The 26,831-nt window shown below is 66.3% G+C and overlaps 1 protein-coding gene across 1 annotated transcript; it reads left to right on the top strand.

The window, feature by feature from the left end:
• Positions 1-87: 87 nt before the first annotated feature.
• KMT2D (lysine methyltransferase 2D) lies at positions 88-26,627 on the top strand. The gene is made up of 56 exons (XM_026047372.1): positions 88-140; positions 1,530-1,614; positions 1,687-1,744; positions 1,827-2,079; positions 2,156-2,290; positions 2,375-2,537; positions 2,614-2,779; positions 2,866-2,980; positions 3,080-3,231; positions 3,364-3,950; positions 4,090-4,230; positions 4,312-5,129; positions 5,343-5,453; positions 5,855-5,965; positions 6,031-6,135; positions 7,140-7,321; positions 7,394-7,558; positions 7,637-7,746; positions 7,827-7,874; positions 8,470-8,688; positions 8,769-8,912; positions 8,984-9,100; positions 9,243-9,370; positions 9,682-9,871; positions 10,202-10,276; positions 11,051-11,155; positions 11,460-11,655; positions 11,978-12,058; positions 12,153-12,397; positions 12,593-12,666; positions 12,748-12,798; positions 12,932-14,617; positions 14,906-15,061; positions 15,140-15,273; positions 15,728-16,547; positions 16,650-17,556; positions 17,726-17,849; positions 17,936-18,023; positions 18,160-18,226; positions 18,313-18,545; positions 18,617-21,511; positions 21,601-21,744; positions 21,814-21,978; positions 22,059-22,215; positions 22,291-22,372; positions 22,457-22,632; positions 23,059-23,207; positions 23,305-23,444; positions 23,523-23,649; positions 23,961-25,119; positions 25,308-25,444; positions 25,546-25,676; positions 25,752-26,037; positions 26,127-26,200; positions 26,304-26,412; positions 26,530-26,627. The coding sequence occupies exons 2-56, from the start codon at positions 1,566-1,568 to the stop codon at positions 26,620-26,622; spliced, it is 15,333 nt and encodes a 5,110-aa protein (XP_025903157.1). The 5' UTR covers positions 88-140; positions 1,530-1,565; the 3' UTR covers positions 26,623-26,627.
• Positions 26,628-26,831: the final 204 nt, after the last annotated feature.

Genomic DNA, 26,831 nt, shown 5'->3' on the forward strand with positions numbered 1-26,831 from the left:
TCGGGGCTCGCGGCGCGGCCCGGCGCCCCCCGGCGCGGCCGCCAACGCCTTTCCGTGTTGTTTTCCCGGCTATGTCCGCCGTCGCCCGCAGCCCATGGACTTCGCGGGCTGAGGGCCGCCGGACCGCCCTGTGAGCGCAGGTAGGTGCCCACGGGGCCGCGCTAGGCCGCGACGGAACCCGGCGGGGGAGGGCGCACGGGCCTCGGCGGCTCCGCTCCGCGGCGGGGGGTTCGCGCGGGCCTCGCTGGGCACGGGGCGGCGGCGGGCGGGCTCCCGGCGGGAGGCGGGGGTGGCTCCCACTCCCGGTGCCGCTCTATATGTTTGTCCCCCGTCCCCTCCACGGCGGTGACGTGGGGCTGTCCCCGGCTCCGCGGCCCGCAGGCCCGGCTGCACCGCCCGGCTCTAATCCGCACTGGATTACGGAGATTTGCGCGGGGGCCACGGGCCGTCCCCTCACGTCGCTGCCCTCTTGCTACCTGTTGAGTGCCGCAAGCCGCCTCCATCGCCCAGGGGTGACTGCCCAGCACCCTGCACTCCTGCAGACACCTCCATGACCCATCCCAGCCCCCTGCCTCCATCACCCAAGGGCCGCTCGATGCCACCGGGAGCATGCAGGGTGGCTCGGTGGCCGTGGCTGCCCCGTGGCGACGGCGACAGCACCGAGGGCTGCGTCCTCCCCTGGCACAGCCCCGTGTGGCTCCCACAGCCCAGGAATCCAGGCTGGTCCCGTCTCCCCTCTCAAGTCTGCACCGGTCTCCGTGTGACACTGGGGACATGTTTAGAAATGCTGCTCTCCCCCACCCCTAATTTGCAGCCCTTAGACCTTGCCCTCCCACCTGACGAGGCCACCTTGTGTTTTTGGGACGCATGTTGGATATAGAGTTGGGAGGGATCACGGGGGCGATGGGCAGAGCCCAGACAGGTAGAACGCGGACCCCTCCTGTCCGACAGCTTCTCCACAGGCTCTTCTTAATCTGTAACTGTAATTTTGGTGTCATTTTCGGATCTTGGTGCTTGGGAAGGAAAGCAATCAGGCAGGAGTGTTATTGCACAGCCTTGGCGCCAGCCTCTACCTGGAGGGACCCCGGGCAATGCTAGGGTTTGGCCAGCTCGGTGCTGGCCTTGGGAAAACTGAGGCTTTAGAGGTCATTGGCTGCGTGCGGCTGCTTATGGTGGGGACATGAGGACCTGGTCTTGGGTGTCCAGTTGCTCCTACTTTGCTGCTGCTTCTGGAGATGCACGTGGACTTCAGGGTCCGGAAACCCCTTGGGCTCCCATTCCTGCTTCCCTGCCCGCAGGAGCATCCCTGGCGCCTGCGTCCTACTGTGTCTGAGATGAGCACAAGGCTGGGGCACGGAGGAGCTTCGGTGCATCCCGCGTGGGGCTGTGGGGTGCGCCGAGCCCTGGAAGACCTGGGATGCCCACCCCAATCAGGGCACTGGCGCCAGGGTCTTGTAGACCTCTAGGGAGCCATAAGCGGCGTGTGGCTGAGTGGACGCTAGGTGATCATGGTTCTCATGCCCTTGCAGTCGTGGGCCTCTCCGGAGGGGACAGCAGGCGGCAGGATGGATGAACAGAAGCCACCCAGTGAGGACAAGGACTCGGAGGCGCCAGGTGAGTGTGGGGTGCCTGGGTGGGCGCCGTGGGGGGCTCTGTCGCTAGGGCTGCGATGGCCGCTTGTTCCAGCAGCCGATGGTGCTGCATCCTCAGAGGAGGTGGCTGGCGCAGAGGGAGACCCCCTGAAGCCGCCTGAAGGAGCCTTGGTGGGGTCAGAGCCAGAGCACACAGGCACCCAGGAGCCTCCGCAGGCTGGCAGGTGAGGACAGGGACATCGAGGCGTGGCAGGGACCAGGTTGCCGCTCCGTGTCCCCTGCTAATGTCCCCACATGCTGCAGTGCCCCGGCCCGCCGCTGCGCCCTCTGCAACTGTGGGGCCTGGAGCCCACATGGGCAACAGGAGCTGCAGCGCTTTGACCCGCCGCCTGACTGGCCCCTGTGGCCGGCAGCGCCCGAGGCCACTGAGAGCCACCACAAGCCGCCACCAGACGACCCGGCCCCGGTCGGCTTTCCCGAACCAGTGGTGCTGGCAGAGCTCTTTGAGCCGACAGGTGAGCCCAGGGGCCTGGTGTGAGGTGTGTGGGGTTCTCGTGCCACAGACCCCATCCCGATGCCAACTCCCTGCAGGACACTGCTGGGTGCACCGCTGCTGCGCTGCCTGGTCTGCGGACGTGCTGCCAGGTGCCACTGGGCTAACGCATGTGGACAGAGCTGTTTTCTCAGGGATCTCGCAGGTGAGTCCGTGACGGGACGCTTGCGGGGCCCCCAGGCTGTGCATCACGCCCTCAGTGACTATGCTGCACGCTTGTTGCTTTCAGAAATGTGAACACTGTCAGAGGATGGGAGCCACCATCCCGTGCCGTGCGGATGGGTGTCCCCGGCTCTACCACTTTCCCTGCGCTGCGGCCAGCGGCTGCTTCCAGTCCATGAAGACCCTGCGGCTTCTGTGCCCAGAGCACGTGGCAGAGGCAGCGCAGACGGGTGGGTGCCAGCTCACATGGGGGTGCGGGACAAGGCTCTGGTGGTGCTGCTAACGCCACCGCTGTCCCGTGTGCAGGGGACGCGCGGTGCGTGGTGTGCGATGGGCCAGGCGACCTGCGGGACCTGCTCTTCTGCACCAGCTGTGGGCAGCACTACCATGGCGCCTGCCTCGACGTCGTGCTGGCGCCCCACAAGCGCGCCGGTTGGCAGTGCCCTGAGTGCAAAGTGTGCCAGACCTGCAGGTAAGGTGCCCGCACGGTGCTTGCAGGAGATGGCGGGGGGGGACGGGTCATGGAGCGGCGCTCACGGACCCCTACCCACCTCGCAGGCTGCCCGGCGAGGACTCCATGATGCTGGTGTGCGAGGCTTGTGACAAGGGTTACCACACATTCTGCATGGAGCCGGCCATCGAGACCCTCCCTGCTGCCTCCTGGAAGTGCAAGGTGGGTCCTGGGCTGGCCTGCGGGGCCCCCTGTGAGCTGTCCCTACGGCCGTGCTGGTCCTCGCTCCCCCCTTGCGACATGTTTGCGTCTCCTCCCCAGAACTGCCGGGTTTGCTCTGAGGGCGGCCAGTGCCCGGCCGGGCGGGAGCCCGGCTGCCAGTGCTCCAGGACAGATTTGGGGGGCCAGGAGCGGTGCTGCAGCCAGGATGCCCCGGCGGAGCCAGGCCCCCCGCTGGCCCCCACAGACCTGGCGTGAGTGGGGATGGGGGAGTCAGCTGGGATGGGGGGGCGGAGGGGGTGTCTCCCTCCCTTTGCGGATGGTATGAGGGGATTGTGGAATGCCAAGGAAGAGAGCTGCCACCCTCATCCGGCTCCTCCGTGCAGATCGGTGTCCCCTGAGCACAACGAGCCGGCGGACGTGGACGTGCCCGTGGCCGAAGCTGACCCCGCAGAGCCCAGCGGGGAGCCTGCCGAGACCCCCCCGGGCACTGTTATGGCCCCCCTGGATGCTGTTGTGGCCCCCTCAAGTGGTGGCGAGGCACCTGCAAATGGCACTGGGGTGCACTTCGGGGGTGATGGAGCACCATTGGACAGCGGCGAGGTGCTCCCCTGTGACAGGAAGACAGCCCTGGACAAGAATGAGGCCCTCTCGGATGGAGAGGAAGCAGCCCCAGGCGATGGGGGGTCGCCCTGTGAGGAGCCGCTCCCGGAAAAGCCGCCCCCCAATGTGACACCCCCGGAAAAGCTGCCACCTGATGAGATCCCCTCCAATGAACCCCTTCCTGATGAGCCACCCCCTGACAAACCTCACTTCGATGAGACACCCCCTGACAAACCCCACCTTGATGAGACACCCCCTGAAGACCCCCCCCTCGATGAGCTACCCCCCATTGAACTGTCCCCCATGGAACTGACCCCCGTGGAGGACCCTGAGCCACCCCCTGAGGAGGACCCCAAGCCCTTTTCCGCCTGCTTGTGCATGTTGGTGTTCCATAGGGGAACACCATAGGGGGGTGTCCTGGTGCCTCCGTGTCCCTTGGGTGCTGGCGAGGGGTTCCTGTGATGCTTGTGTCCTTCCTGTCCCCCCTCACACACAGCCCCGTCCTGCAGGTCTCCTTCCAGAGGTGGATGTGGTGGAGGAGGCACCGGCCCTGGCCCTCGAGGTGCCTCCTGAGCTGCCCCCCGAGGAGGCCATGGAGCTGGAGCCGCTGCTGCCCCCTGAGGTGGCTCTGCCGCCCCCAGCACCTCCAGGTGGGTCTGTGGGCTGGTGGGCATGATGGGGGCGGGTCTGTGTGGGGCCACATCGTCACTGTCCCTCTGTGTGTTCCCCAGATCTCCGCGCTGTCTCGCCTGCCCACCCCCCGGCTCCTTCACCCAGTGCCGCTGAGGACGAGGTGCCCAACGCGCCCGCCCCGGCCCTGCCTGAGCCCCCCGGTACCGCCATGGACACGGAGCCGCCCAGCTCCCCACCACCCCCGCTGGGCTCCCCCGCCTGTGCCCCAGCCCCTGTCGAGCCCCCTGAGGGTGAGGACATGGAGATGGGTGGTGGCGGGGAGGGGTCCCCCTGCAACCCCGCCATGGACGCCCCCTGCGCCAGTCCGGCCCCAGAGCTGGGGCTCTTCCCGGCATTGCCTGAGGAGGAGGAGGAAGAAGAAGAGGCGCCAAGGCTAGAGCGTGAGGGCACCAGTGGCAGCTCCCCACTGCTGAGCGAGGAGGACGGGCTGGAGGAAGGGCAGCCCAGCGGCGACCCCAAAGGCTCCCCCGAGCCGCTGGAGCGGGAGGAGGCACGTCCTGGGATGCCCATGGACCTGAAGCTGCCGCCGCCGTGCGTGGACAATGCAGCACCCGAGCCTCCCACCCTGCGCCCGCGGCCCGACATCCTGCACGAGCTCTCCAACCTGAGCCAGGGTGACACGAGCAGCAGCTTCCCCGGCTCGGAGGCGCTGCTGGGCTCGCCGGACGGTGAGGCAGGGGGGTCGCCCTGCCTCGAGCTGGCCCCTGCCGAGGGCAGCCCTCGCAAGGAGGACGGCACTGCGATACCACTCGGCGCCGAGACCGACGACTCGCTGCCCTTCGAGCCGGCGGCGCCCAAAGGCGATGGGGACAAGAGCCGGCGCCGCAGCTCGCCGGGGCGGTCCCGCGTCAAGCAGGTACTGCGCTGGGGGGTTCCCGCAGGCCCTCTCCTCCTTGCAGGGGGAGATCCCCGGGGCACTGCCACATAAGGGGACAGCGGGTGGGATGGGGATTGGGCCCCCCCCCCTTCTCCGTCCCCTCCATTCCCACCCCTTGGCCCCAGGCGGAATGCGCGGCGGGGTGGGGGTCCACGCGGGCGGCCGTAACTCCCCTCTCCCCCTTGGCCCTAGGGTCGCAGCAGCAGCTTCCCTGGGCGGAGGCGCCCCCGAGGTGGGTCCCACGGGGGCCGGGGCCGGGGCCGTGCGCGCCTGAAGTCGACCACCTCGTCCGTTGACACCCTAGCAGTAAGGCTGGGCTGGGGGTGGTGGCGGGGCTGGGGCCGGGGAGTCCTTGAGCTACTAGTGGCAGGGCTGAGAGCCAAGCATCCTTCCCGTCCCCCTTTTCGCGGTATCCATCCCATCCGCTTTCCCCAGCATCCGTCCCTGTCCCTCGGAATGGCTTGGGAGCTCCTGGGTGCCACGGGGACGGGCAGGGGACCCTGGAGGGCAGCGGGTCCCTGGGAATGCCAGTTGGACCAGGCCAGGAAGTGGCCTCGTCCTCCACATGGGGCCGGTGCCCAGACGGTCCCTGCGATTGCAGGGGGGCTTTGGGGTCTGCTGCCCCCCTGGGTTGGCATCAGGCTGGGGCTAGTGCCCCGCGTGGCCGTGCTGGTGCTGAGTCCCCATCCTTGCTCTGTCAGCAGCTTGCCGATGTGGAGAGCTCGCCCAGCAAGGAGGAGGACGAGGATGACGACGACACCATGCAGAACACGGTGGTCCTCTTCTCCAACACGGACAAGTTTGTGCTCATGCAGGTGAGTGGACCGGGCCGGGCACGCCGGCCGCCGCCATGGGCTCCACTCACACCTCTCTCCCGCAGGACATGTGCGTGGTGTGTGGCAGCTTCGGGCGCGGCGCCGAGGGGCACCTCCTGGCCTGCTCCCAGTGTTCCCAGTGCTACCACCCCTACTGTGTCAACAGCAAGGTGAGGGACGTCGGGAGCGCTGTCCGCATCTGCAGGTGGCCGTGGCCAGGCCAGGCCTGGGGGGAGACGTCTGTCCTGGTGCATGGTGGGGCCGTGTACTTGTGCGTGGCCATATGACCATACTGTGCAACTGGTGCACAGCTGTGCCATGATCCAGTGTGTGGCCTTACAGCCATACCATTTACTGGTGCATGGCCACACAGAATCACAGAGTGTTCAAGGTTGGAAGGGACCTCTAGAGATCATCTCGTCCAACCTTCCTGCTCAAGCAGGCACCCCTAGAGCATGTGGCACAGCATGACATCCAGGTGGGTTTTGGAGACCTCCAGAGAGGGAGACTCCACAACCTCCCTGGGCAGCCTGTTCCACTGCTCTGTCACTCTCACAGTAAAGAAGTTCCTTCTCATGTGGAGATGGAACTGTCTGGGTTTCAGCTTACACCCATTGCCCCTTGTCCTGTCACTGGCCACCACTGAGAAAAGCTTGGCCCTTCCTCCCTACATTCTCCCTCATGTACTTATACATGTTATAACATGTGCATATTCATGTTATGGCACACAGCCGTGCCATGACACAGTGTGTGGCCTTTATGGCTTTACTGCATCCTGGAGAGGGGCCATGAGGCCAGGCCATATTCCAGTGTGTGGCCTTGTGGCCATACTGTGTCTTGGTGCAGGGCTATGTGGCCGTGTCGTGTCCAGGTTCATGGCCACACAGCCATGTCATGTTGCGATGTGTGGCCTCATGACTGTAGCATGTCCCGATGTGTGGCCATGCCATGGCCCAGTGGATGGCATGAATGTACCTGGAGCATGGCCATGCAGCCGTGTCATGTACCGGTGCGTTGCCGTGCCATGTCCCGGTACATGGCCATGTGCGGCACCCTGTCCTGGTGCGTGGCCATGAGCCCGGGCCATGTCCCGGTGTGTGGCTTTGTCCTGGTGCGGTGCCCTGTCCTGGTGCGTGGCCATGGGCCGCTCTCACGCGGCTGCCTCCCCACGCAGATCACCAAGGTGATGCTGCTGAAGGGCTGGCGCTGCGTGGAGTGCATCGTGTGCGAGGTGTGCGGCAAGGCGTCCGACCCATCACGCTTGCTGCTCTGCGATGACTGCGATATCAGCTATCACACGTACTGCCTGGACCCGCCGCTGCAGACTGTGCCCAAGGGCGGCTGGAAGTGCAAGTGGTGCGGGCGGGTGCCGGGCGCGCGTGGGGAGGGGTGTGCGGGGCAGATGCTGAGGGCCCGCGCGCCCGCCAGGTGTGTGTGCTGCGTGCAGTGCGGCGCCGCGTCGCCCGGCTTCCACTGCGAGTGGCAGAACAACTACACGCACTGCGCGCCTTGCGCCAGCCTCGTCGTGTGCCCTGTGTGCCGTGAGAAGTATGTGGAGGACGACCTGCTTATCCAGTGCCGGCACTGCGAGCGGTGAGTCCCGCAGCACGGGCTGCCGCCCGGCGGGTGTTGTACTGCCAGCCGTGCCTGTGACACTGCCGCTGCCCACAGGTGGCTGCACGCGGCGTGCGACAGCCTGTTCACAGAGGAGGAGGTGGAACAGGCGGCGGATGAAGGCTTCGACTGTAGCGCCTGCCAGCCCTACGTGGTGAAGCCGGCCGGTGAGCGTCAGGGCGCGTGGGGACGGGCAGGAGCACGTGGGGCGCTGCGGGCACTCACGTGGGCCGCTCTCTTTATGCAGTGCCGGCGCCTCCTCTGGAGATCGGCTCCGTGAAAATCAAGGAGCCAGGTACAGGCGCTGGTGGGGATGGAGGTGGTGGTGCTGAGGTGGGTGGAGGTGGTGCTGGGTTATGTGGGTGGGTGGAGACGCTGCTGGGTGGCCAGAGGTGGTGGTAGCATTGGGAGGGATGGATAGAGGGAGATGATGGATGGATGGATGGATGGATGGATGGATGGATGGATGGATGGATGGATGGAGACAGTGCTGGGGTGGATAGACATAGTGGTAGCATTGAGAGGGAGGAAGGGATGGAGGGAGATGGTGCTGGGATGGAGGGAGGGATGGATGGATGGAGATGATGCTGGACTGGATGGATGGAGGGGTAAAGAAGGTGGTAGTGTTGAGATATACAGAGAGGTGGTGAGTGGACAGATGGAGATGGTGGTGCTGGGATAGCTGGACAAACAAATGGAGGTGGTGCTGGGATGGATGGATGGATGGATGAAAATGGTGACACTGGCATTGATGGATGGATGGAGATGGTGCATCGATGGATGGAGGGAGATGGCGCATTGATGGATGGATGGATGGATGGATGGATGGAGATAGCCCTGGGATGGCTGGAGGCGGCTGTGCCCAGTGCTGCTGCTTTCCCTCCTGGCAGAGCCCCAGTACTTCCGCTTCGAGGGTGTGTGGCTGACAGAGACGGGCATGGCCGTGCTCCGCAACCTCTCCATGTCACCGCTGCACAAGCGGCGGCAACGCAAGGCCGCGCGCCCTGGCACCCTCAATGGTGACAGTGTCCTGGAGGGCAGCGATGCGCTGGGCCCGGACGACAAGAAGGACGGAGACCTGGACGCTGAGGACCTGCTGAAGGCTGAAGGTGAGAGATTCCCGCTGCGAGGCGGGATGGGGACACAGAGGCGGGTGCAGGAGGTGCCGGTGACACCCCTGACCTTGCAGTGGGTGTCGAGCACATGGAGTGTGAGATCAAGCTGGAGGCTTCGGCCAGTCCTGAGCGCGACGGCAGCGCCGACGCCGACTTGGGCAAGGGGCTGGAGGATCCGGAGGAGAGCAAGAAGAGGAAGCGCAAGCCGTACCGCCCCGGTGAGCGCTGTGGGGGGCTGGGTGGGGACCCCACGATGGGCCCCGCCATGACCCCTGCTGTCTCCCGTCAGGCATCGGTGGCTTCATGGTGCGGCAGCGCAAGTCCCACACCCGCCTCAAGAAGGTCTCGGCCTCACTGCCCGAAGTGGGGCGCGAGGGGCTGAGTACCGAGGGGCACCCGGAGGACGGTAGGATCCCTGACGCCTTTCCTTCACCCATCCTGGGGGATGCCCATGGGCATATGGGGTGTCCTGCCTGAGGCTCTCCTGCAGGCTGGGTGTTGCCCTGGGCTCCTTTGGGGGCTGATGATCATGGGGATGGTGTTCCCAGGGCCTCCGGCGGGGGATGTCCCAGCGGAGGGTGGCCTGGATCCAGCCTCGGGAGAAGGGGACGAGAAGAAGAAGCGTCGGGGACGGAAGAAGAGCAAGTTGGAGGACATGTTCCCTCCCTACCTCCAGGTGGAAATGGCTGGGGGTTGTGGTAGTGGTGGCACTGGGATGGAGGGATGGATGGAGATGGTGCTAGAATGGATGAATGACTAGGGATGGTGCTGGGATGAACGGCATGGATGGAGATGGCGCTGGGAAGGTTGGACAGACGGAGGTGGTGCTGGGAGGAATGCACAGACGGATAGAGGTGGTGCTGGGAGGGATGGATGGATGGATGGTTGCATGGGTGGGCACGGCAGCACTAGGCTGGTGTGTCCAGAGCGGAGCTGTCATGAGACATCCGGGGGCTCCCACGCCACTGACGGGCCCTTCCTGCACAGGAGGCGTTTTTCGGGAAGGCGCTCATGGACCTGAGCCGGAAGGCACTGCTGGCGGCCGGCGGCGTTGGGGACGGGGCTGCCCGGCCCTGCCTGGGCCAGGGCGCCCCGCGGCCCAAAGGGGACCCCAGCGTGGCCGGGGCGCTGCCAGGGGGGCCCTTGGAGAGGAGGGAGACCCCCACACACCCCCGGGGTGAGTGTCTGCGCCTGTTGGAGGACTTGGGTGGGGGGTACTGGGGGTTATCGTGGAGGTTGGGGATGGTTGGAGGAAGCAAAGAGTTTTTGGAGGACTCTAATGGAGGCTGGGAGTTGCCACGGGAGCTGCGGGTTTTTGGTGGCCTCTTGGGTTGTTGGGGGTTACCACGGTTGCCTTGGGTTGTTGGGGGTCCCCAGGAATGCTGTGGATTGTTGGGGGCTGCAGGGGTTGTTGAGGGCTGTCGAGGAAGACGTGAGGGTTGTTGGAAGACTCGGGGGGCTGCTGAATCCTCTGCGGCGTGTCCTAACCCCCCTTGTCACCTGCCAGGGGACGACAGCACCGACGGCAGTGCCGCAGCCCCTGATGATGACGGCAAGGATGAGGCGAAGGCCGAGGACCTGGGTGAGTTCCGGGGACCCCTCGGCATGTATACGCGGTCCTAGGGTAGCGTGAGGTTTCCTGTTTGGGGAGGGGGCTCCTCGCAAAACGGAGTCCTCCCATGGCCATCGAAACGTGGCCTAGATCGTCCCTGCCGATCACCATAGAGATGTGCGTAGGGTGTTCTTTCCCGCGCGTCTCTATGGCTGACGGGCCTACTCTAGGCGGGGCGGGAGGAACCTCTATGGTCTCCCAGCATGCTTTTCCACCGTGCAAAACCATAGAGTGCTGCAGTTACCATAGAGTTGCAGCCTAGCGCGCCCTCCTGTGGCGCGTCTTGCCCGGCTGTGTGCGCGGGGGCGCGTCCTCCCGTCGGCCGGGCTGGGGGGTCAGGAGCAACGGGGAGGGCTCCGGGGGGCTACAGAGAGGGCTGGGACGCTCCGACCAGCCCCATGGCTGCGTCTGCATGATGGGGCAAGAGAGAGTGGTCCCATGGGGGTGATGGGGAGGGTGGGATCCCCATTGGAACCCCTTTTTGAGGGGGTTGAATGAACAGCACAGTGGTGCAGAGCAGGGGTAGAGGCCGGGGTGGGACTAGGAAGTGGCTCTGAGTCCCAAGGAGGGGCTGATCCTGGATGGGGGTCCTGGAGGTGGGAGCTGAGGGTTTGGCCAGGGGTCTGCAGCCCCAGAGCAAGGCTGAGCACAGTTAGGGGTCCCGGCATGGGGGCTGAGCCTGGACGGGGTTCCTAGGTCCTGGCTGGGTGCTCAGAGTCTCATGCTGCTTTCCCCTCCTCCCAGGGACTGAAGATCCGAAGGATTCTCCAGACCCCGGGGACACTGAGAAACCAGCAACTCCCGGCGAGGGTGCCCTCAGCTCCGACCTGGACAAGATCCCTACGGAAGGTGAGCGCGGAGCCAGCCCTGCAGAGGCGGGAACCAGGTCAACGGGTCCCCGCGTGGCCCTGCTCCAGGGGGCAGAGCACTGGGAGCTGCAGCCAGGCCCCCTTGCCGCATTCCCGACTCCCTCGCCACATTCCCGGCTCCCTCACCACTGAGGATATAGGAGGGTGGGCACCAGGGGCACTCGGAACCAGGATTCCCCCCTTCCCCTTCCCGGGCTCCTTTCCCAGGTCCCGGCAGCGTGCAAGGGCGAGCTCGGCGCGGCGCCCGCCATCGCCCCCGCGCCTCTTCTCCCCTCCCTGTGCAGAGCTGCCCAAAATGGAGAGCAAAGACGTCCAGCAGCTCTTCAAGGATGTGCTGGGCTCCGCGGAGCGCGGGGAGCAGCCCCTGAACTGCGTGGCTGCAGGCATGGAGGCCGGCGTCGGAGGGCAGGACCCCAGCCGGGCACCGCTCTCCCAGCGGCCCTTCCTGCAAGGAGACCTCCAGCTGCCGGGACAGGGTGGGTGGAGGTGGCACGACCTCCAGGGCCAGATGCGGCACCTCGGGGAAGCCCCGGCGGGAGCAGGGAGAAGGGCAGGACTTACCACCCCCCGGCCCCACACCTTGGGAAAAAGCCTGTGCTCCTCCGTCCCCATCTGCGCTCTGTCCTCCCCTCCCCGACTCCTGGATGTCTGCGCGGCTTTGGGCAGGAAGGTGAAGAGTGTTTTGGAGCGGTGGGGAAGCCTTCGCGGTGCTCAAGGGCTGCTGGGCTCCTGGGAGCAGGTGCTGGGTTGTGCCCGGCTCTGCACCCCCTCTGCAGCCCCCTCTGTCTTCCCTTGCAGGGAGCATTTCGCTGGGCTCGCTCTCTGGCTCTGTCTCTCTGGATTCGTATCCTGGTGTCTGTCAATCGCCGTTCCTTGATAACAGGTACGTGGAGGGCCAGGGGCACTGGGGTTTGTCCCATGGGACCCCCTCTTTCCCCATTCCCTGCCCACCCGTGACACCCTCTTTTCCCATGCAGGGAGCGGAGCGGCTTCTTCAGCCCGGAGCACTGTGAGCCTGAAAGCCCCTGGGCCAGCAGCTCGGCCGCCACCACCCCCTCGACGCCCACAACACCCACCACGGAGGGTGAGGGCGACGGCCTGTCCTACAACCAGCGCAGCCTGCAGCGCTGGGAGAAGGATGAGGAGCTGGGCGAGCTCTCCACCATCTCGCCTGTGCTCTATGCCAACATGAACTTCCCCAATCTCAAGCAAGATTATCCAGGTAAGCGGCTGCCGCAGCCTAAGTGGGACAGGAAGCTGGGCACAACGTAGCGTGCCTGTCATCACGGCTGCTCTTTTCTGTGTTCCCATCGGGAAAGGCAACAGTCGCCCACCAAGGATGAGGCTGGGCTCCTTGGGCACAGACTAACGTACCTTTTCCCTCCACCTGTGTCGTTTGTTTCCGCTGGACTCCCAGACTGGTCGAGCCGCTGCAAACAGATCATGAAGCTCTGGAGGAAGGTCCCTGCCACAGACAAAGCCCCCTATTTGGTGAGTGCTGCCTGGCCACTGCTGGGCTGGGACATCCAGGTCTCCGGGCCCGCCCATCACCCGGCTTTGTGTTTCCGTTAGCAAAAGGCCAAAGATAACCGGGCAGCCCATCGTATCAACAAGGTGCAGAAGGTATGTGTTGGAGAGGCACTTGGTGCTCCCGGGAGCCCTGGCCACCTCCTGCCCCCTTCGCCCCTTGCCCAGACTGTGGGGAGGGAATGTGCAGGTCCCCCTGTGGCCCTGATGCCCCTGGCTCTCTCTGCAGCAGGCCGAGAGCCAGATCAACAAGCAGACCAAAGGGGAGGGACTGCGCAAGCCCGAGAGGCCCTCGCTGCACCTGCGCATCCCGGTGCCGCCGGGGGCCCAGCCCGTCTACATGGGCAGCCCGCCGGGCGTGGGCGAGGGCTTCCTGAAGCCGCCAGCGGGCACTGGAGCAGGGCCAGAGTCTCCCAGCGAGCTCTTCCTCAAGCTGCCGCCCCAGTCTCCTGCCCAAGTGCCTTCGCACGATCCCTACGGCGCCGCGGGTTCCTACGCGCCGGAGCCGCGCTTCCCCTCACCCTTGGGCCAGAGCCCCACGGTGGGCGCTGCCTTTCAGCCCTTCCCAGGGCAGCCCCTGGCTGGAGCTCGCACCCAGCCCCCCGATTTCCACCCCACGCCGCCGGGCACCCCCCGGCACCAATCTGGCACCCCCGACCCCTTCCTCAAGCCCCGCTGCCCTTCCTTGGACAACCTGTCGGGGCCGGGGAGCCCCGGGGCCCGGCCCCCCGAGGCCCTGCTCTCGCCCCTACCCTTCAGCGAGCAGAAGAAGGGCCTTGAAGTGAAGAAGGAGGACGGGGGGGCCTTGGGGGTCTGCTCGCCTGGCTATGTCCCTGCTACGGGCTACAGCGACTCCCCGGGCTGCACCCACATCCCCAGCACGGAGCTCAAGGTGGCCGACGTCTTCAAAGCCCCCCTGACCCCACGGGTATCTCAGGTAGAGCCGCAGAGCCCGGGGCTGGGACACCGGCCCCCTGATGCCCACCCACTGGCCCCGTCACCCCCCGGGCACGCCGACCTGTTCCGCCAGTCGCCCTACTCGGACCCGTACGCGCAGCCGCCGCTGACGCCGCGGCCGCAGCCCCCCGAGGGCTGCTGCACCGCTCCGCCCCGCTCGCTGCCCTCCGAGCCCTTCTCCCGCATCCCCGCCAGCCCCCAATCACAATCGAGCTCCCAGTCGCCCCTCACGCCCCGGCCTCTCTCCAATGAGGCTTTTTGCCAGTCGCCCGTCACCCCTCGCTTCCAGTCCCCCGACCCTTATTCCCAGCCGCCCTCGCGGCCCCAGTCCCGGGACCCCTTCACCCCTTTGCACAAGCCCCCCCGGGCGCAACTGCCTGCGGCGCCGCTGTCGCACAGCCCAGCGGGCAGCGGGGGCTTCGGGGGTGCTGCGACGGGCGAGCCCCCGGCCAAGGCACCAGGCGTGCCGCAGCAGCCGCCCTTTGCCCGCTCGCCCGGCGCCGGCATCTTCACCACCGGGCAACCCCCCATGCGCTTCACTTTCCCCCCGGCTGTCTCTGAGCCGCTCAAAGGCTCCCCGTCCCACCAGCTGCACGGGCTCAACAGCCATTACGTCCCCAGCAAACCCCAGAGCGCGGGGTACACCTCGTCCCCCAGTTTCCACCAGGCAGGCAGCCCATTGGGGCCAGGCGCGGGCGCTGCCGAGACCTACAGCCTCTCGCCCCTGCGGCCACCCTCGGTGCTGCCACAGGCGTCGCCGAGTGCCCCGCAGCCGCAGGATGCCTCGGTCGCCTACGTGCCCCGAGCTGCGGTGCTGACGACGCCGGCCGACAAGCGGGAGGTGGCGGCGACCACCGCACTGTCGGCACCGCTGAACCGCGACCTAGGCGAGCTGCCAAGCGCACAGGATGGAGCCCTGGGCGCCATGAGCCAGTCGGAGCTGGAGAAGCAGAGGCAGGTGAGGGCTCGCACGCGTTGTCCGCGTCCAGTCACCATCTATCTGCAAGCTGAGCCTGGAAGGGGAGCCTCTGGAGCGGTGGGAATGGGGGGACCAGCTCTGGCCTTCGCTAGAGCTATGGAGAAACAACAGGTGCCTTCATGGGGATGGGCTGGTGCAGCCCAGTGATTGGGTGCTCGAGGTACCCGTGGGTGCTGTGGGGTCTGTGTTCCTGCCCTGCATCATCGCCCTGCCCGAGTCTCCTTGCATTGGACCTGCTGGGTGCCCTAACGCCCATCTTGTCCCCAGCGCCAGCGGCTGCGTGAGCTGCTCATCCGCCAGCAGATCCAGCGCAACAGCCTGCGGCAGGAGAAGGAGAGCGCCGCTGCAGCAGCGGGACCAGCAGGCTGGGTGCCCGAGCCCAGCGGTCAGGCTTTCGGCATGGCGCCCTACCAGCCGGCACAGGTAGGGCCAGGGCCGCGCAGAGGGCCAGGGTGGCAGTAGGTGCTGCAGGTGACACCAGCTCCTCTGCTGCCCTCCCAGGACAAGAGCCTCCTGGGGCCGCTGGCTGGCACCGCCAAGCTGCCCGTCCCGGTGCAGGCAGCGTTCACGCAGGATGAGCGGATCGCGCGGCCCCCGCCGGCCACCACACCGGCCGCCCTGGACATCAACAGCAGGTGAGCATGCAGAGGGACCCAGGCGGCCATTCCCACTGGGCCTGTCCTGCTCAGAGGTCGTTGCGGTTGTGACTCCGTCCCCTCGGCAGCGACCGAGTGGGATTCCGAGCGCCAAGGGGGTGGCTGCACTTTCCCCTTGCTGCCCCGAGTGCTTTGGGCCATGCCAGGGCACCTAAGCGGTGTTACAGCTGCAGCGGGAGGTCAGGCAGTGCTGAGCCGATGTTGATGCCACTGTGCCTTGCAGGGCAGCAGTGGGGCCCCCCCCGGCCTTCTATTCGCGAGGCGTCTTCCCAGCGCCGTCCCTGCAGCAGCAGCAGCACCTCTGGCAGCAGCAGCAGCAGCAGCAACACGCGGCCCTGCGGCTCCCAGTCACCTCCCGCTTCGCCCCGCCGGCTGCCGGCACCCTGGGCACTCGCCTGCCAGCGCCCGCCGAGCCCGTGGCCGCTGCGCCCAGCCCGCTGGGTGCCCCCTTCATCGAGCTGCGGCACAATGTGCAGAAGGGACCTGGCAACGTTGTGGGCTCCCCCTTTGTCCCCCAGCCGCCCCGGCCCCGTTTTTTCCTGCCAGGTGACGAGGGAGCCCCGCAGGGCATCTGCGCCCCAGTGATGCCCGTACAGGCTCTTTCCACGCCGACGCTGCAGCCCCCCAAAATGTCGATGGTGCTGCCGCCCGCCTCCCCGCAAGGCGCCAAGATGGGCAACAGCCATCAGCAGCCGCTGGCTAAGGCTACCGTCCCCACGCCTGGCCTGGAGCTGCAGCACGTGGCTCCGCGCCCGCTGCCCCCCAGCGCCCCCCTCCGCCCCGAGGGCCCCAAGGACAGTCCCGCACCAGAGCCCGTGCCGGCTCCTGCCCCGGGCAAGAGCCATTTGAGCCTAGAAGGGGGGCGGCTGCCCTGCGAGGTGGCTGTGGAGCCTGACTTGGACGATGACTTCGGCTCCCATAAGGACCTGGAAGACGATGATTTGGCCAACCTGAGCCTGGACCCAGATGTGGCGAAAGGGGACGATGACCTGGACAACCTGGACAGTCTGGAGACGGCGGATCCCCACCTTGATGACTTGCTGAATGGAGATGAGTTCGACCTGCTGGCCTACACTGACCCCGAGCTGGACACGGGTGACAAGAAGGACATCTTCAATGAGCACCTGCGCCTCGTCGAGTCGGCCAACGAGAAGGCCGAGCGCGAAGCCCAGCTCAAGACGGAGCCCCCAGTGCCCACCTCGAAGCTCCCAGAGACTGGGGACAGTAAGGATGCAGCCACAGAGGCCCGGGAAGTGGCCAAAGAAGGGCTGGCACCGGGGGTGGCTGTGGGGGCCGCTCCGGGTGCCACGCTGGCCCCAGACGTGGCCTTCAAGGCACAGGGCCTGGAAGCGAAGGCAGGCGCACTGCCCACCGACGTCAAACCCAAGCTGGAGGATGGCTGCCTGAAGACATCGCCGTGCCAGTTCACCGGCCCCGAGCGCCTCTCCATGCCCGTCAAGTCGGAGGCCCTGCAGGGCCCGGATAAAATCTCTGTCTCCCTCGAACTGACGCTGAAATCGGGCCAGAGCCTCCTGAACCCTGGGGCTGGCCCGGCTCGCTTGGGCTTGACTCACTTCCCGAGCAGTGGCCACGCGGGGGTCCCGGTGCTGGACAAGGACCCCTACTCTGGCCCTGGCCGCGTGCTGGCCCCACTAGGCAACCAGGGCAGCCCCTTGCTGGAGAAATTCGAGCTGGATGGAGGTGCCCTGGGCTTGGGCAGTGCCCGACACTCACCAGCCGATGATCTGGACAAGATGGAGAGCTCGCTGGTGGCCAGCGAGCTGCCCCTGCTCATCGAGGACCTGCTGGAGCATGAGAAGAAGGAGCTGCAGAAAAAGCAGCAGATGTCGGTGCAGCTGCCCCGTGGCGCCCCGCAGCACCTCCCAGCCGCAGGCCACCCGCTGCTGCACCCTGGGGCGCCGGGGCAGCCCCCCGAGGGGCAGGGCCCCCGCCTGGGCACCCCGCAGCCAACCTTGCAGCTGGGACTCATGGCCCGACAGCAGCTCCTGCAGCCGCAGCAGTCGCGGCTCGGGGGGCCGCAGCAGGGCCTACCCCTGGCCGGGCACATGGGCATGGCCCCGGCGCAGCCCCATGTGCTGGCAGCCCCCCACGGTGTGCAGGTGGCCCTGCCACCGCAACAGGGCCAGCAGCCTGTGCTCATGCAGAAGCCAATGGGTGCCGGGCAGCCACCTGGCCTGGGGCTGAAGCCGCCGCAGCTCGTCATGCAGCAGCAACTCGCCAACAGCTTCTTCCCCGACACAGGTAGGCACTGGGCGCGTGGTGATGCTGGCCCCGCCTGCAACAGGGGACACGAGGGACATGGCTGCTTTTGGGAGCCCTGCCAGGAAATGGGGCCGTTCTGACCATTCTATTTGGGCCTGCGGCATCCCTGGTACAGCCCAGGTTAACCCGGGGGTGCCTCTCGTGGCAGATCTGGATAAATTTGCTGCCGAGGACATCATGGACCCCATCGCCAAGGCAAAGATGGTAGCACTGAAGGGCATCAAGAAGGTGATGGCTCAGGGCAGCATTGGGGTGGCTCCAGGAATGAACAGGTAAGGGGTGCAGCGGGGGCATCCATGGGCGGCCACAGCACCCCCACCCTGGCTTATTCCTTCTCCTTTCCATGTCAATCCCCAAGGCAACAGGTTTCCCTGCTGGCCCAGCGGCTCTCGGGAGCGCCGGCAGTCTCAGAGATGCAGAACCACATGGTGGCAGGAGGCGGGCAGGTGAGCGCGGCGCGTGGAGGAGCCGGGCAAGCTGCTCTGCTCAGCGCCTCTGTGCCACCCTGTGCTAGCAGCAAGGGGACGGGAGGGCACTGGGGACATGGCCCGGCTCCTCATGGCCGTCTGCCCTCCACGCTAGGAGCGGAGCGGCACGGACTCGACCCAGGCTCGCCCCAACCCGCCCGCCTTCGCGCAGGGTGTCATCAGTGAGTAGCACGGTGGCCCTGAGGGGTGGCTCTGGGGGGTGGCCCTGGGGGCTGCCTGCTGAGCAGAGTCCTCTTGCCGCCCGCAGACGAGGCTGACCAGCGGCAGTATGAGGAGTGGCTCTTCCACACGCAGCAGCTGCTGCAGATGCAGCTCAAGGTGCTGGAGGAGCAGATCGGGGCGCACCGCAAGTCGCGCAAAGCCCTGTGTGCCAAGCAGCGCACAGCCAAGAAGGCTGGCCGCGAGTTCCCTGAGGCCGATGCTGAGAAGCTCAAGCTGGTGACGGAGCAGCAGAGCAAAATCCAGAAGCAGCTGGATCAGGTAGGTGTTGTGCGCACGCGTGGGACAGCCCTCTCTCTCTGTGGGGCTGACGCCACCACCATGCCTGGCAGGTGCGGAAGCAGCAGAAGGAGCACACGAACCTCATGGCCGAGTACCGCAACAAGCAGCAGCAGCAGCATCAGCAGCAGCACCAAGGGTCGGCCGTCATGGCCCTGAGCCCCTCGCAGAGCCCCCGCCTCATGTCTAAACTTCCCGGGCAGCTGCTCTCGGCGCACGGCGTCCAGCAGCCGCTCTCACAGCCTGCAGCAGCTGCACAGGGCCTGGGCCAACAGTCAGGGCAGCCCGGGGGCCTGCGCCTGCCCCAGGGTGGCGTGTCCATGGCTGTGCCACAGGGCCTGTCCTTCATGGGCCAGCAGGCCGTGGGCAGCGCCCCAGTGCCCGGAACATCCAGCACTTTCTTCCCCGGGAACCCCGCGCTCCGTGGGTTGGCTGCTGACAACCGCTTGATGCAGGAGAGACAGCTTCAGAGGATGCAGTTGGCCCAGAAGCTGCAGCAGCAGCAGCAGCAGAACATGCTGGGGCAGGTGTCCTTGCAGCAGCAGCAGCAGCCACCGGGCATCATGGGACAGACATCAATGCAACAACCGGGCATCATGGGACAGGCATCGATGCAACAACCAGGTGTTATGGGACAGGTGTCAATGCAGCAGACGGGTGTTATGGGACAGATGTCAATTCAACAGCCGAGCATGGCGGGACAGGCATCGATGCAGCAAACGGGTGTTTTGGGCCAAGTGTCAATGCAACAATCAGGCATCATGGGACAGGCATCAATGCAGCAACCAGGCGTCTTGGGACAGGTGTCAATGCAACAACCAGGCGTTATGGGTCAGACAATGCAGCAACCAGGCGTTATGGGACAGACGTCAATGCAGCCACCAGGTGTTATGGGACAGACATCCATGCAGCAGACAAGTGTCATGGGACAAGTGTCAATGCAGCAACCAGGTGCTGTGGGACAGGCATCGATGCAGCCACAGGGCATCATGGCGCAGGCGTCACTGCAGCAGTCGGGTGTCATGGGACAAACAGCTCTGCAGCAACCAGGCATCCTGCCGCAGCCCTCGCTGCAGCCGCAGGGCCTTATGGCACAGCCAGCGATGCAGCCAGCAGGCAGCCTGGCGCAGCCACCGCTGCCGCAGCAACCCCCCATGCAGCAACCCGGCCTGGGGGTGCAGCAGGTGGCAGCCCCCCCGGCGCAGGGGGCCATCGGGCAGCCTGTGGGCCCAAAGCAGCCGGCGCTGCCGCAGAGCCTGCTGGTGCAGCAGCTCTCTCCACAGCCACCGGCCTTGCTGGGCCACGCGCAGACCCCAGCACTGCAGCACCCCAGCGGCCTGGGCTCTGGGGCCCCGCAGCGCCCGCTGCTGCTGACCCCCCAGCAACAGCAGCAGCAGCAGCGGGTGCTGGGCTCACCCCAGCTGGCACCGCAGTCGCCTGCGATGCTGGGGCACCGGCTGGTGTTGGGGCAGCCGCTGCACCCACCGCAAGCCCCGCTGCAGCACTTTGCGCAGCCCCGGGTGCCCGGCCAGGCCCCCTCTGGGCTGCAGCTGGCACAGGGGATGCAGCCGCTTGCAGCAGGCAAGGAGCAGCCGATGGACGGGCCGCCTGCCGAGGGCACCGAGGGCCCCCCAGAGCCACAGGGAGCCCCGGGGCTGGGTGCTGCGGAGTCCCCGGCTGTACTGGGGCTCCCGACGGCCCCTAAGCACCCAACTGAGCTGGGGCAGGGCCAGCAGCTGCTGTTGGCCTCGCCACAACCAGGCAGCCTGGGCACCTCCGCTCGGCTGCTCCACCAGCCGCTGCCGAGCCCTGGTGCGGCCAGGCCAGAGCTGCCGCAGTCGCACGGGGACGTTGCCGGCTCCGCTCTCGTGACGGAGCTGCCACCTGCGCCGCAGCCCCCCAGCCCCGAGCAGCCGGGCAAGGGGCTACCGGGCAGCGGAGCGCTGCCGCCGCCGCGGCTCCAGAGCCCCGGGCAGCAAAAAGCAGGGCCGGCACCGCAGCCTGCGCCGACACTCCCGCCGAGCATCCTGGGGCCGGTGCCAGCACCGGTGATGGGCCAGATCCGGGCACAGCTGCAGGGCGTCCTGGCTAAGAACCCTCAACTGCGGCACCTCACACCGCAGCAGCAGCAGCAGCTGCAGGCCCTCCTGGTGCAACGGCACCAACAGAGCCTCCTGCAGCAGAACCAGGCGCTGCGGCAGTCTGGGCCCTTCCCCGGGACGGTGCCAGAGCAGGGGCTCCCGCCAGGACGCCAGCCCTCCCGGCCACAGTTCCCGGTGCGGCCGCCAGTCCTGACAGAGGCGCCAACCGGATTCGCCGCTGATCCGGGGACTGGCGGGCGGTCGCAGCCAGGACAGCAGCCTCTGGCCGAGCTGGTGCAGGCGGCACTGGCCACTCGTGGCCCCCAGCCCGGCTTCGTGCGGCTCTCAACGCCGCCAGCCCTGTCACCCCTGGACTCCCAGCCCAGCCCTGAGCAGAGCCCCCACGAGCCAAAGACGCCGACGCCAACCACCACGGGGGGCTTGGCCCCCAGCCCCGTCGCCCCCCTGGAGCTGCCCCAGAGCCCCTGGGGCTCGGAGCCACCGGCGCTTGATGACGACGTGGCTGAAACCTCTGTCAACGGGCAGGGGGTGGAGGGGACCCCTGATGAGTGCCCACAGCTCCCCGTCAAGCAGGAGCCCAGGGAGGAGACGGCCTTGCCAGCTGCTGCACGCGAGCCAGAGCCTCAGGAGCCAGTGAAGCCAGAGGCCAACGGGGATGCGGTGGGGGGCGCCCTGGCTGGCAGCCCCCCAGGCCTCGGTGGCCGCTCCGAGGCTGGGCACCTGCTGCTGCAGAAGCTGCTGCGCGCCAAGAACGTGCAGCTGGCGGCACAGAGTCCCGGCGAGCTCAACGGGCATGCGGAGAGCCGGGGCACTGCACAGCAGCCCCCTGCGCTGCCGGGCCGCGAGGTGAGTGGGGTGCTGGGGACACCTGCGGTGGGGACGTCCTCGCAATTGTGTCTGGCCTTGTCACCTCTGCGTTCCCCCCCACACACTAGGATCCCTCCCTGGCTAAGAAACCGGTAGCCGCCAAGCCCAAGCGTGTGCAGAAGGGCAGCGAACGGGTCCCGGTGTCGCGCAAGAAGCTGCGCAAGGACGATGGACTCAGGTCCGGCGAGGCCCTGATGAGGCAGCTCAAACAGGTAAGGCTACGGCCAGGGGTGGCGGCAGCGGGCGCGAGGTGTCCCCTGCTCACTCGGCTCTGTCCCCAGGAGCTGTCATTGCTGCCGCTCACGGAGCCGACCATCACAGCCAACTTCAGCCTCTTCGCGCCCTTTGGCAGCAGCGCCCTCAATGGCAAGAGCCAACTGCGCGGCGCCTTCGGCAGTGCGGTGCTCGACAGCGTGCCAGACTACTACTCACAGCTGCTCACCAAGGTGAGGCCAGCGCCCTTGGGGGTCCCCCGCTGGGGTCAACGACGTCCCTGGGCTCACCACCAATGTCCCCCACGCTGCAGAACAACCTCAGCAACCCACCCACGCCACCCTCATCGCTGCCCCCGACGCCGCCACCATCCGTGCAGCAGAAGCTGGTGAACGGCGTCACGGCTGCAGAGGAACTGGCCGAGCAGCCCAAGGAGGCCGAGCCGGACCGTGAGCCCCACGGCCACAAAGGTGAGTGCAAGGTGGTGGTGCCGGCACCGCAGTGGTGCACGGTGCTCCCATAAGACCCAGATTTTCCCTCTGCAGATGCTCCGGCCGTGGAAGTGAAGAGCCTGGACCTGCTGGCAGCCCTGCCCACCCCTCCGCACAACCAGACCGAGGACGTCAGGTGAGTCCCCGCATGGTCCCCGGTGCCATCCCATTGAATGCAGCCGGGGCCCTGATGCCTCCTGTCTTCCATCCCCACCCCCAGGATGGAGAGCGACGATGAGAGCGACTCTCCTGACAGCATTGTGCCGGCCTCATCGCCCGAAAGTGTCCTGGGCGAGGAGCTGCTGCGCTTCCCGCTGCTCAGTGAGGCCAAGCCGGAGCTAGAGGAGCGAGTGCTCTCGCCCATCATCCCCATCATTCCGCGTGCCAGCATCCCAGGTGGGCTGCATCGGGCCAGGGGCTGTGCAGGGTCCATGCAGGGTCTGCAGAGTGTACAGAGTGTGCAGGGGGAGCCCAGGTGTGTTCGGAGGTTGGGTGGGTAGGTTGGGCGCAAAGGGGTGCATGAAGCATCTGGGAGGTTTCCATGGGGCATCTGGTAGGAAGCTGGGTAAGGGCAAGGCTGGGCAGAGGAGGATCTGTAGGTATAATAAGCATCTGTGGGATATGTGGGCTAGATCTAGCCCTGTGCCTGTCCCCTGAGTCAAGACTGGGCTGTTCTGGTGGTGCTGGCAGCTCCCCATCCCTGCACTGCATCCCAGTCTCCCCCGCCGCACTGAGAAGCAGGGAATTCCCTGCAGCGTCTCCGTGCTGGAGCCCATCGGCAGCGCTAGGCCACGCGGCTCTGACCCCTTTTTCCCCTGCCAGTGTTCCCTGAGATGAAGCCCTACGAGTCGGCGGAGCCCTTCGGAGCACCTGCTGGGAAGGCGGGCCCGGTGGGCCCAGGTGCTCCATGGGAAAAGGCCAAGGGCAGCGAGGTCTCCGTCATGCTGACGGTGTCGGCTGCAGCCGCCAAGGTGAGCCAGGGGGCGGCCCGAGGCAGGACGTAGTGCCGGGATCCCTGCACGGTAGCAGGACCCCCGTCCCTCATGGCTGCCACCTCCTCTCACGCAGAACCTCAACGGGGTCATGGTGGCCATGGCCGAGCTGCTGAGCATGAAGATCCCCAGCTCCTATGAGGTGCTGTTTCCAGACAGCCCCATGCGAGGGGCTGTGGTGGAAGCCAAGAAGGTGGAGACAGACGTGACTGGTGAGTGCCTGCCACGGCCCTGGCCGCCCAGCCCCGTGCACCCCTCCTGCCAACCTGGCTCTCCCTCAGGGATGCTCGGCAGCAAGGAGAAGGCAGCGCTGGCTGGGAAGGGGCCAGACAGCAGCTCCGAGTGGCTGAAACAGTTTGATGCGGTGCTACCAGGCTACAGCCTCAAGGGCGAGCTGGACCTCCTGACGCTGCTCAAACAGGTCAGTGGCGTGCGGGGGGTCCCCTTGAGGTTGTTTAGTGGTGCAGGAGGTTGGTCCTTGGGAGGCTGTGGTGCGAGGAGAGGTGTGTTGAGGGGTCTTGTCTTATCTGGGCTTGCATGGGGGTCTCAGTAGGACTAGGGTCCTGCAGGAGGGTCCTCTGGAGCTAAGAGCCCGGTGGCCTTGGGGAGAGGTGCGGGGGTCCTTGTGGCCCTGAGTTATCCCACGGTGCGCGGAAGGGGAGGTAGGACCGTGGGCCAGGACCTGGGACCTGTATCCCTGGGGCACTCTGACCTGTGTCCTCTGCGCTGCAGGAGACTCCCGCACCTGACAAGACCCTGCACCACTGCTACGTCCACAATGTCTCCAACCTGGATGTGCGGCAGCTCTCGGCCATGCCCCAGGAGCCCTCGCCCCCGCTGTCCCCCTCCGTTCCCTCCCCGGCCAGCCCCGTCGAGGCTGCCCGCGTCCCCGACCCTGAGGCCGCCCATAAGGCCGCCCCGGCGTCCCCGGCGCCGCCGGCCCCGTCGCCGCGGGACGTTGGTGCCGCGGCTGCCCCATCACCGCCCCGTTTCAAGCCACGCTCGCGGCCCCCGGAAGATGGGGACGATGCGCGGCCACGGCTGAAGAAGTGGAAGGGAGTGCGGTGGAAACGGCTCCGCTTCCTCGTTACCATCCAGAAGGGGGGGGCCAAGCGGGATGGTGACAAGGAGATCGCGGAGTTCATTGAAAAGCTGGGCACCACGCTGCGCCCCGAGAAGGTGCCACAGGACCTGCGCAAGTGCTGCTTCTGCCACGAGGAGGGCGACGGGGCCACAGATGGCCCAGCCCGGCTGCTCAACCTCGACCTGGACCTCTGGGTCCACCTGAACTGTGCCCTGTGGTCTACGGAGGTGTACGAGACACAGGGGGGGGCACTTATCAACGTGGAGGTGGCCCTGCACCGCGGGCTGCTCACTAAGTGCTCGCTCTGCCAGAAAACGGGCGCCACCAACAGCTGCAACCGCATCCGCTGCCCCAGTGTCTACCACTTTGCCTGCGCCATCCGCGCCAAGTGCATGTTCTTCAAGGACAAGACAATGCTGTGCCCCCTGCACAAACTCAAGGGCCCCTGCGAGCAGGAGCTGAGCAGCTTCACGGTCTTCCGGCGCGTCTACATCGAGCGGGACGAGGTGAAGCAGATCGCCAGCATCATCCAGCGCGGTGAGCGGCTCCACATGTTCCGCGTAGGCGGGCTGGTCTTCCACGCCATCGGGCAGCTCCTGCCGCACCAGATGGCCGATTTCCACAGCGTCACGGCGCTCTACCCCGTGGGCTACGAGGCCACACGCATCTACTGGAGCCTGCGGACCAACAACCGCCGCTGCTGCTACCGCTGCACTATCTGTGAGAACAACGGGCGCCCCGAGTTTGTGGTGCAAGTCATCGAGCAGGGCCTGGAAGACCTGATCTTCTCTGACTCCTCGCCACAGGGTGAGTTTCAATGGGCTCCGCAGGTGCCAGATCTTCCTCCAGGTTCCTGCCATCCGGTGATGAGATGAACCAGCACCAGCCATCAGGGCCCTGGTGCTGGTTTTGAAAACCAGCAAAACAGGGTGATCCGGGGTCCCCGCTTAGGAAGCTTTTGGGTCCCTCTGTTACACCCTGTCTTCCCTCGGCAGCTGTCTGGAACCGGATCATCGAGCCGGTGGCGATGATGAGGAAGGAAGCTGACATGCTGCGGCTCTTCCCTGAGTACTTGAAGGGCGAGGAGCTCTTCGGCCTCACAGTGCACGCGGTGCTGCGCATCGCCGAGTCGGTAAGCAGCTCGGGGAGGCTTTCAGTGCAGGAGGAGGGAGGCTGGCAGCTGCGGGGGCCCGTGTGGCGACACCGCTCAACCCCATGGTGCCTCCGTGACAGCTGCCCGGTGTTGAGAGCTGCCAGAACTACCTGTTCCGCTATGGGCGGCACCCACTCATGGAGCTGCCGCTCATGATCAACCCCACGGGCTGCGCCCGCTCCGAGCCCAAGATCCTCACCCACTACAAGCGGTGAGCTGGGGAGCACGGTGGGGGGGTGCAGCGCGTACCGCTGCTGCTCTGACCTCCCCGCGGCCCCCTTGGCAGCCCCCACACCCTCAACAGCACAAGCATGTCCAAGGCCTACCAGAGCACCTTCACCGGCGAGACCAACACGCCCTACAGCAAGCAGTTTGTGCACTCCAAGTCCTCGCAGTACCGGCGCCTGAAGACGGAGTGGAAAAACAACGTGTACCTGGCACGCTCCCGCATCCAGGGCCTGGGGCTCTATGCAGCCAAGGACATCGAGAAGCACACCATGGTCATCGAGTACATCGGCACCATCATCCGCAATGAGGTGGCCAACCGGCGGGAGAAGATCTACGAGGAGCAGGTGGGTTGTGAGTGGGCTGTGGGGCGGTCCTGGTGACAAGGGGACAGGCGAGGGGCAGTGGGTGACGCTGTCTTGCCATCTGCCCACAGAACCGGGGGATCTACATGTTCCGCATCAACAACGAGCACGTCATTGATGCCACGCTGACGGGTGGCCCGGCCAGGTGAGGAGTGCGGCAGTGGTACCTGGGGACAACGGTGACAGTGTGCCTGGCTCATCCTCATGCTGCCTATGTGTGTCCCCCTCCTCCCCCCTGTCACCGGCAGGTACATTAATCACTCCTGTGCCCCCAACTGCGTGGCCGAAGTTGTGACCTTTGACAAAGAGGACAAGATCATCATCATCTCCAGCCGGCGCATCCCCAAGGGCGAGGAGGTCAGGCCGGAGCGCGGGGCGGTGATGGGCAGGGGGGTGTGAGGGGTGTCTTCCTTTGGGGTACATGGCTGGGGGAGACACGGGCCGTGCCCCGCATGACTCCTCGCTTGCCCCCAGCTCACCTACGACTACCAGTTCGACTTCGAGGACGATCAGCACAAGATCCCCTGCCACTGCGGAGCCTGGAACTGCCGGAAGTGGATGAACTAGCTGGGGGGGGAGGGAAACGGGGAAAAAAAAGGAGAAAAAAAAGAAAAAAGAAAAAAGAAAAAAAGGAGGCTGGGGAGAGGGCAGCACGCCGCCTCGGAGCCCCTGCGCTGAGCAGCAGCAGCAGCTCCCAGGCCCTTCTGGCAGTCGCCAGGACTGGGAGGCTCCGGCGGGACAGGCAAACCGGCAACTCAGGGTTTTCTTGGCTTCGT

This window comes from Nothoprocta perdicaria, unplaced genomic scaffold (assembly GCF_003342845.1).
Source record: "Nothoprocta perdicaria isolate Ctin4 unplaced genomic scaffold, notPer1 scaffold_497, whole genome shotgun sequence".
NCBI lineage: Eukaryota > Metazoa > Chordata > Aves > Tinamiformes > Tinamidae > Nothoprocta > Nothoprocta perdicaria.

Excerpts from the sequence above, each read along its gene's own strand:
- KMT2D (XM_026047372.1), top strand. The coding sequence starts at position 1,566 with ATGGATGAACAGAAGCCACCCAGTGAGGACAAGGACTCGGAGGCGCCA. Across the intron at positions 22,373-22,456 it reads AACCAGACCGAGGACGTCAG|GATGGAGAGCGACGATGAGA; the intron begins GTGAGTCCCCGC and ends CCCCACCCCCAG. Across the intron at positions 25,677-25,751 it reads ATCCTCACCCACTACAAGCG|CCCCCACACCCTCAACAGCA; the intron begins GTGAGCTGGGGA and ends CCCCCTTGGCAG.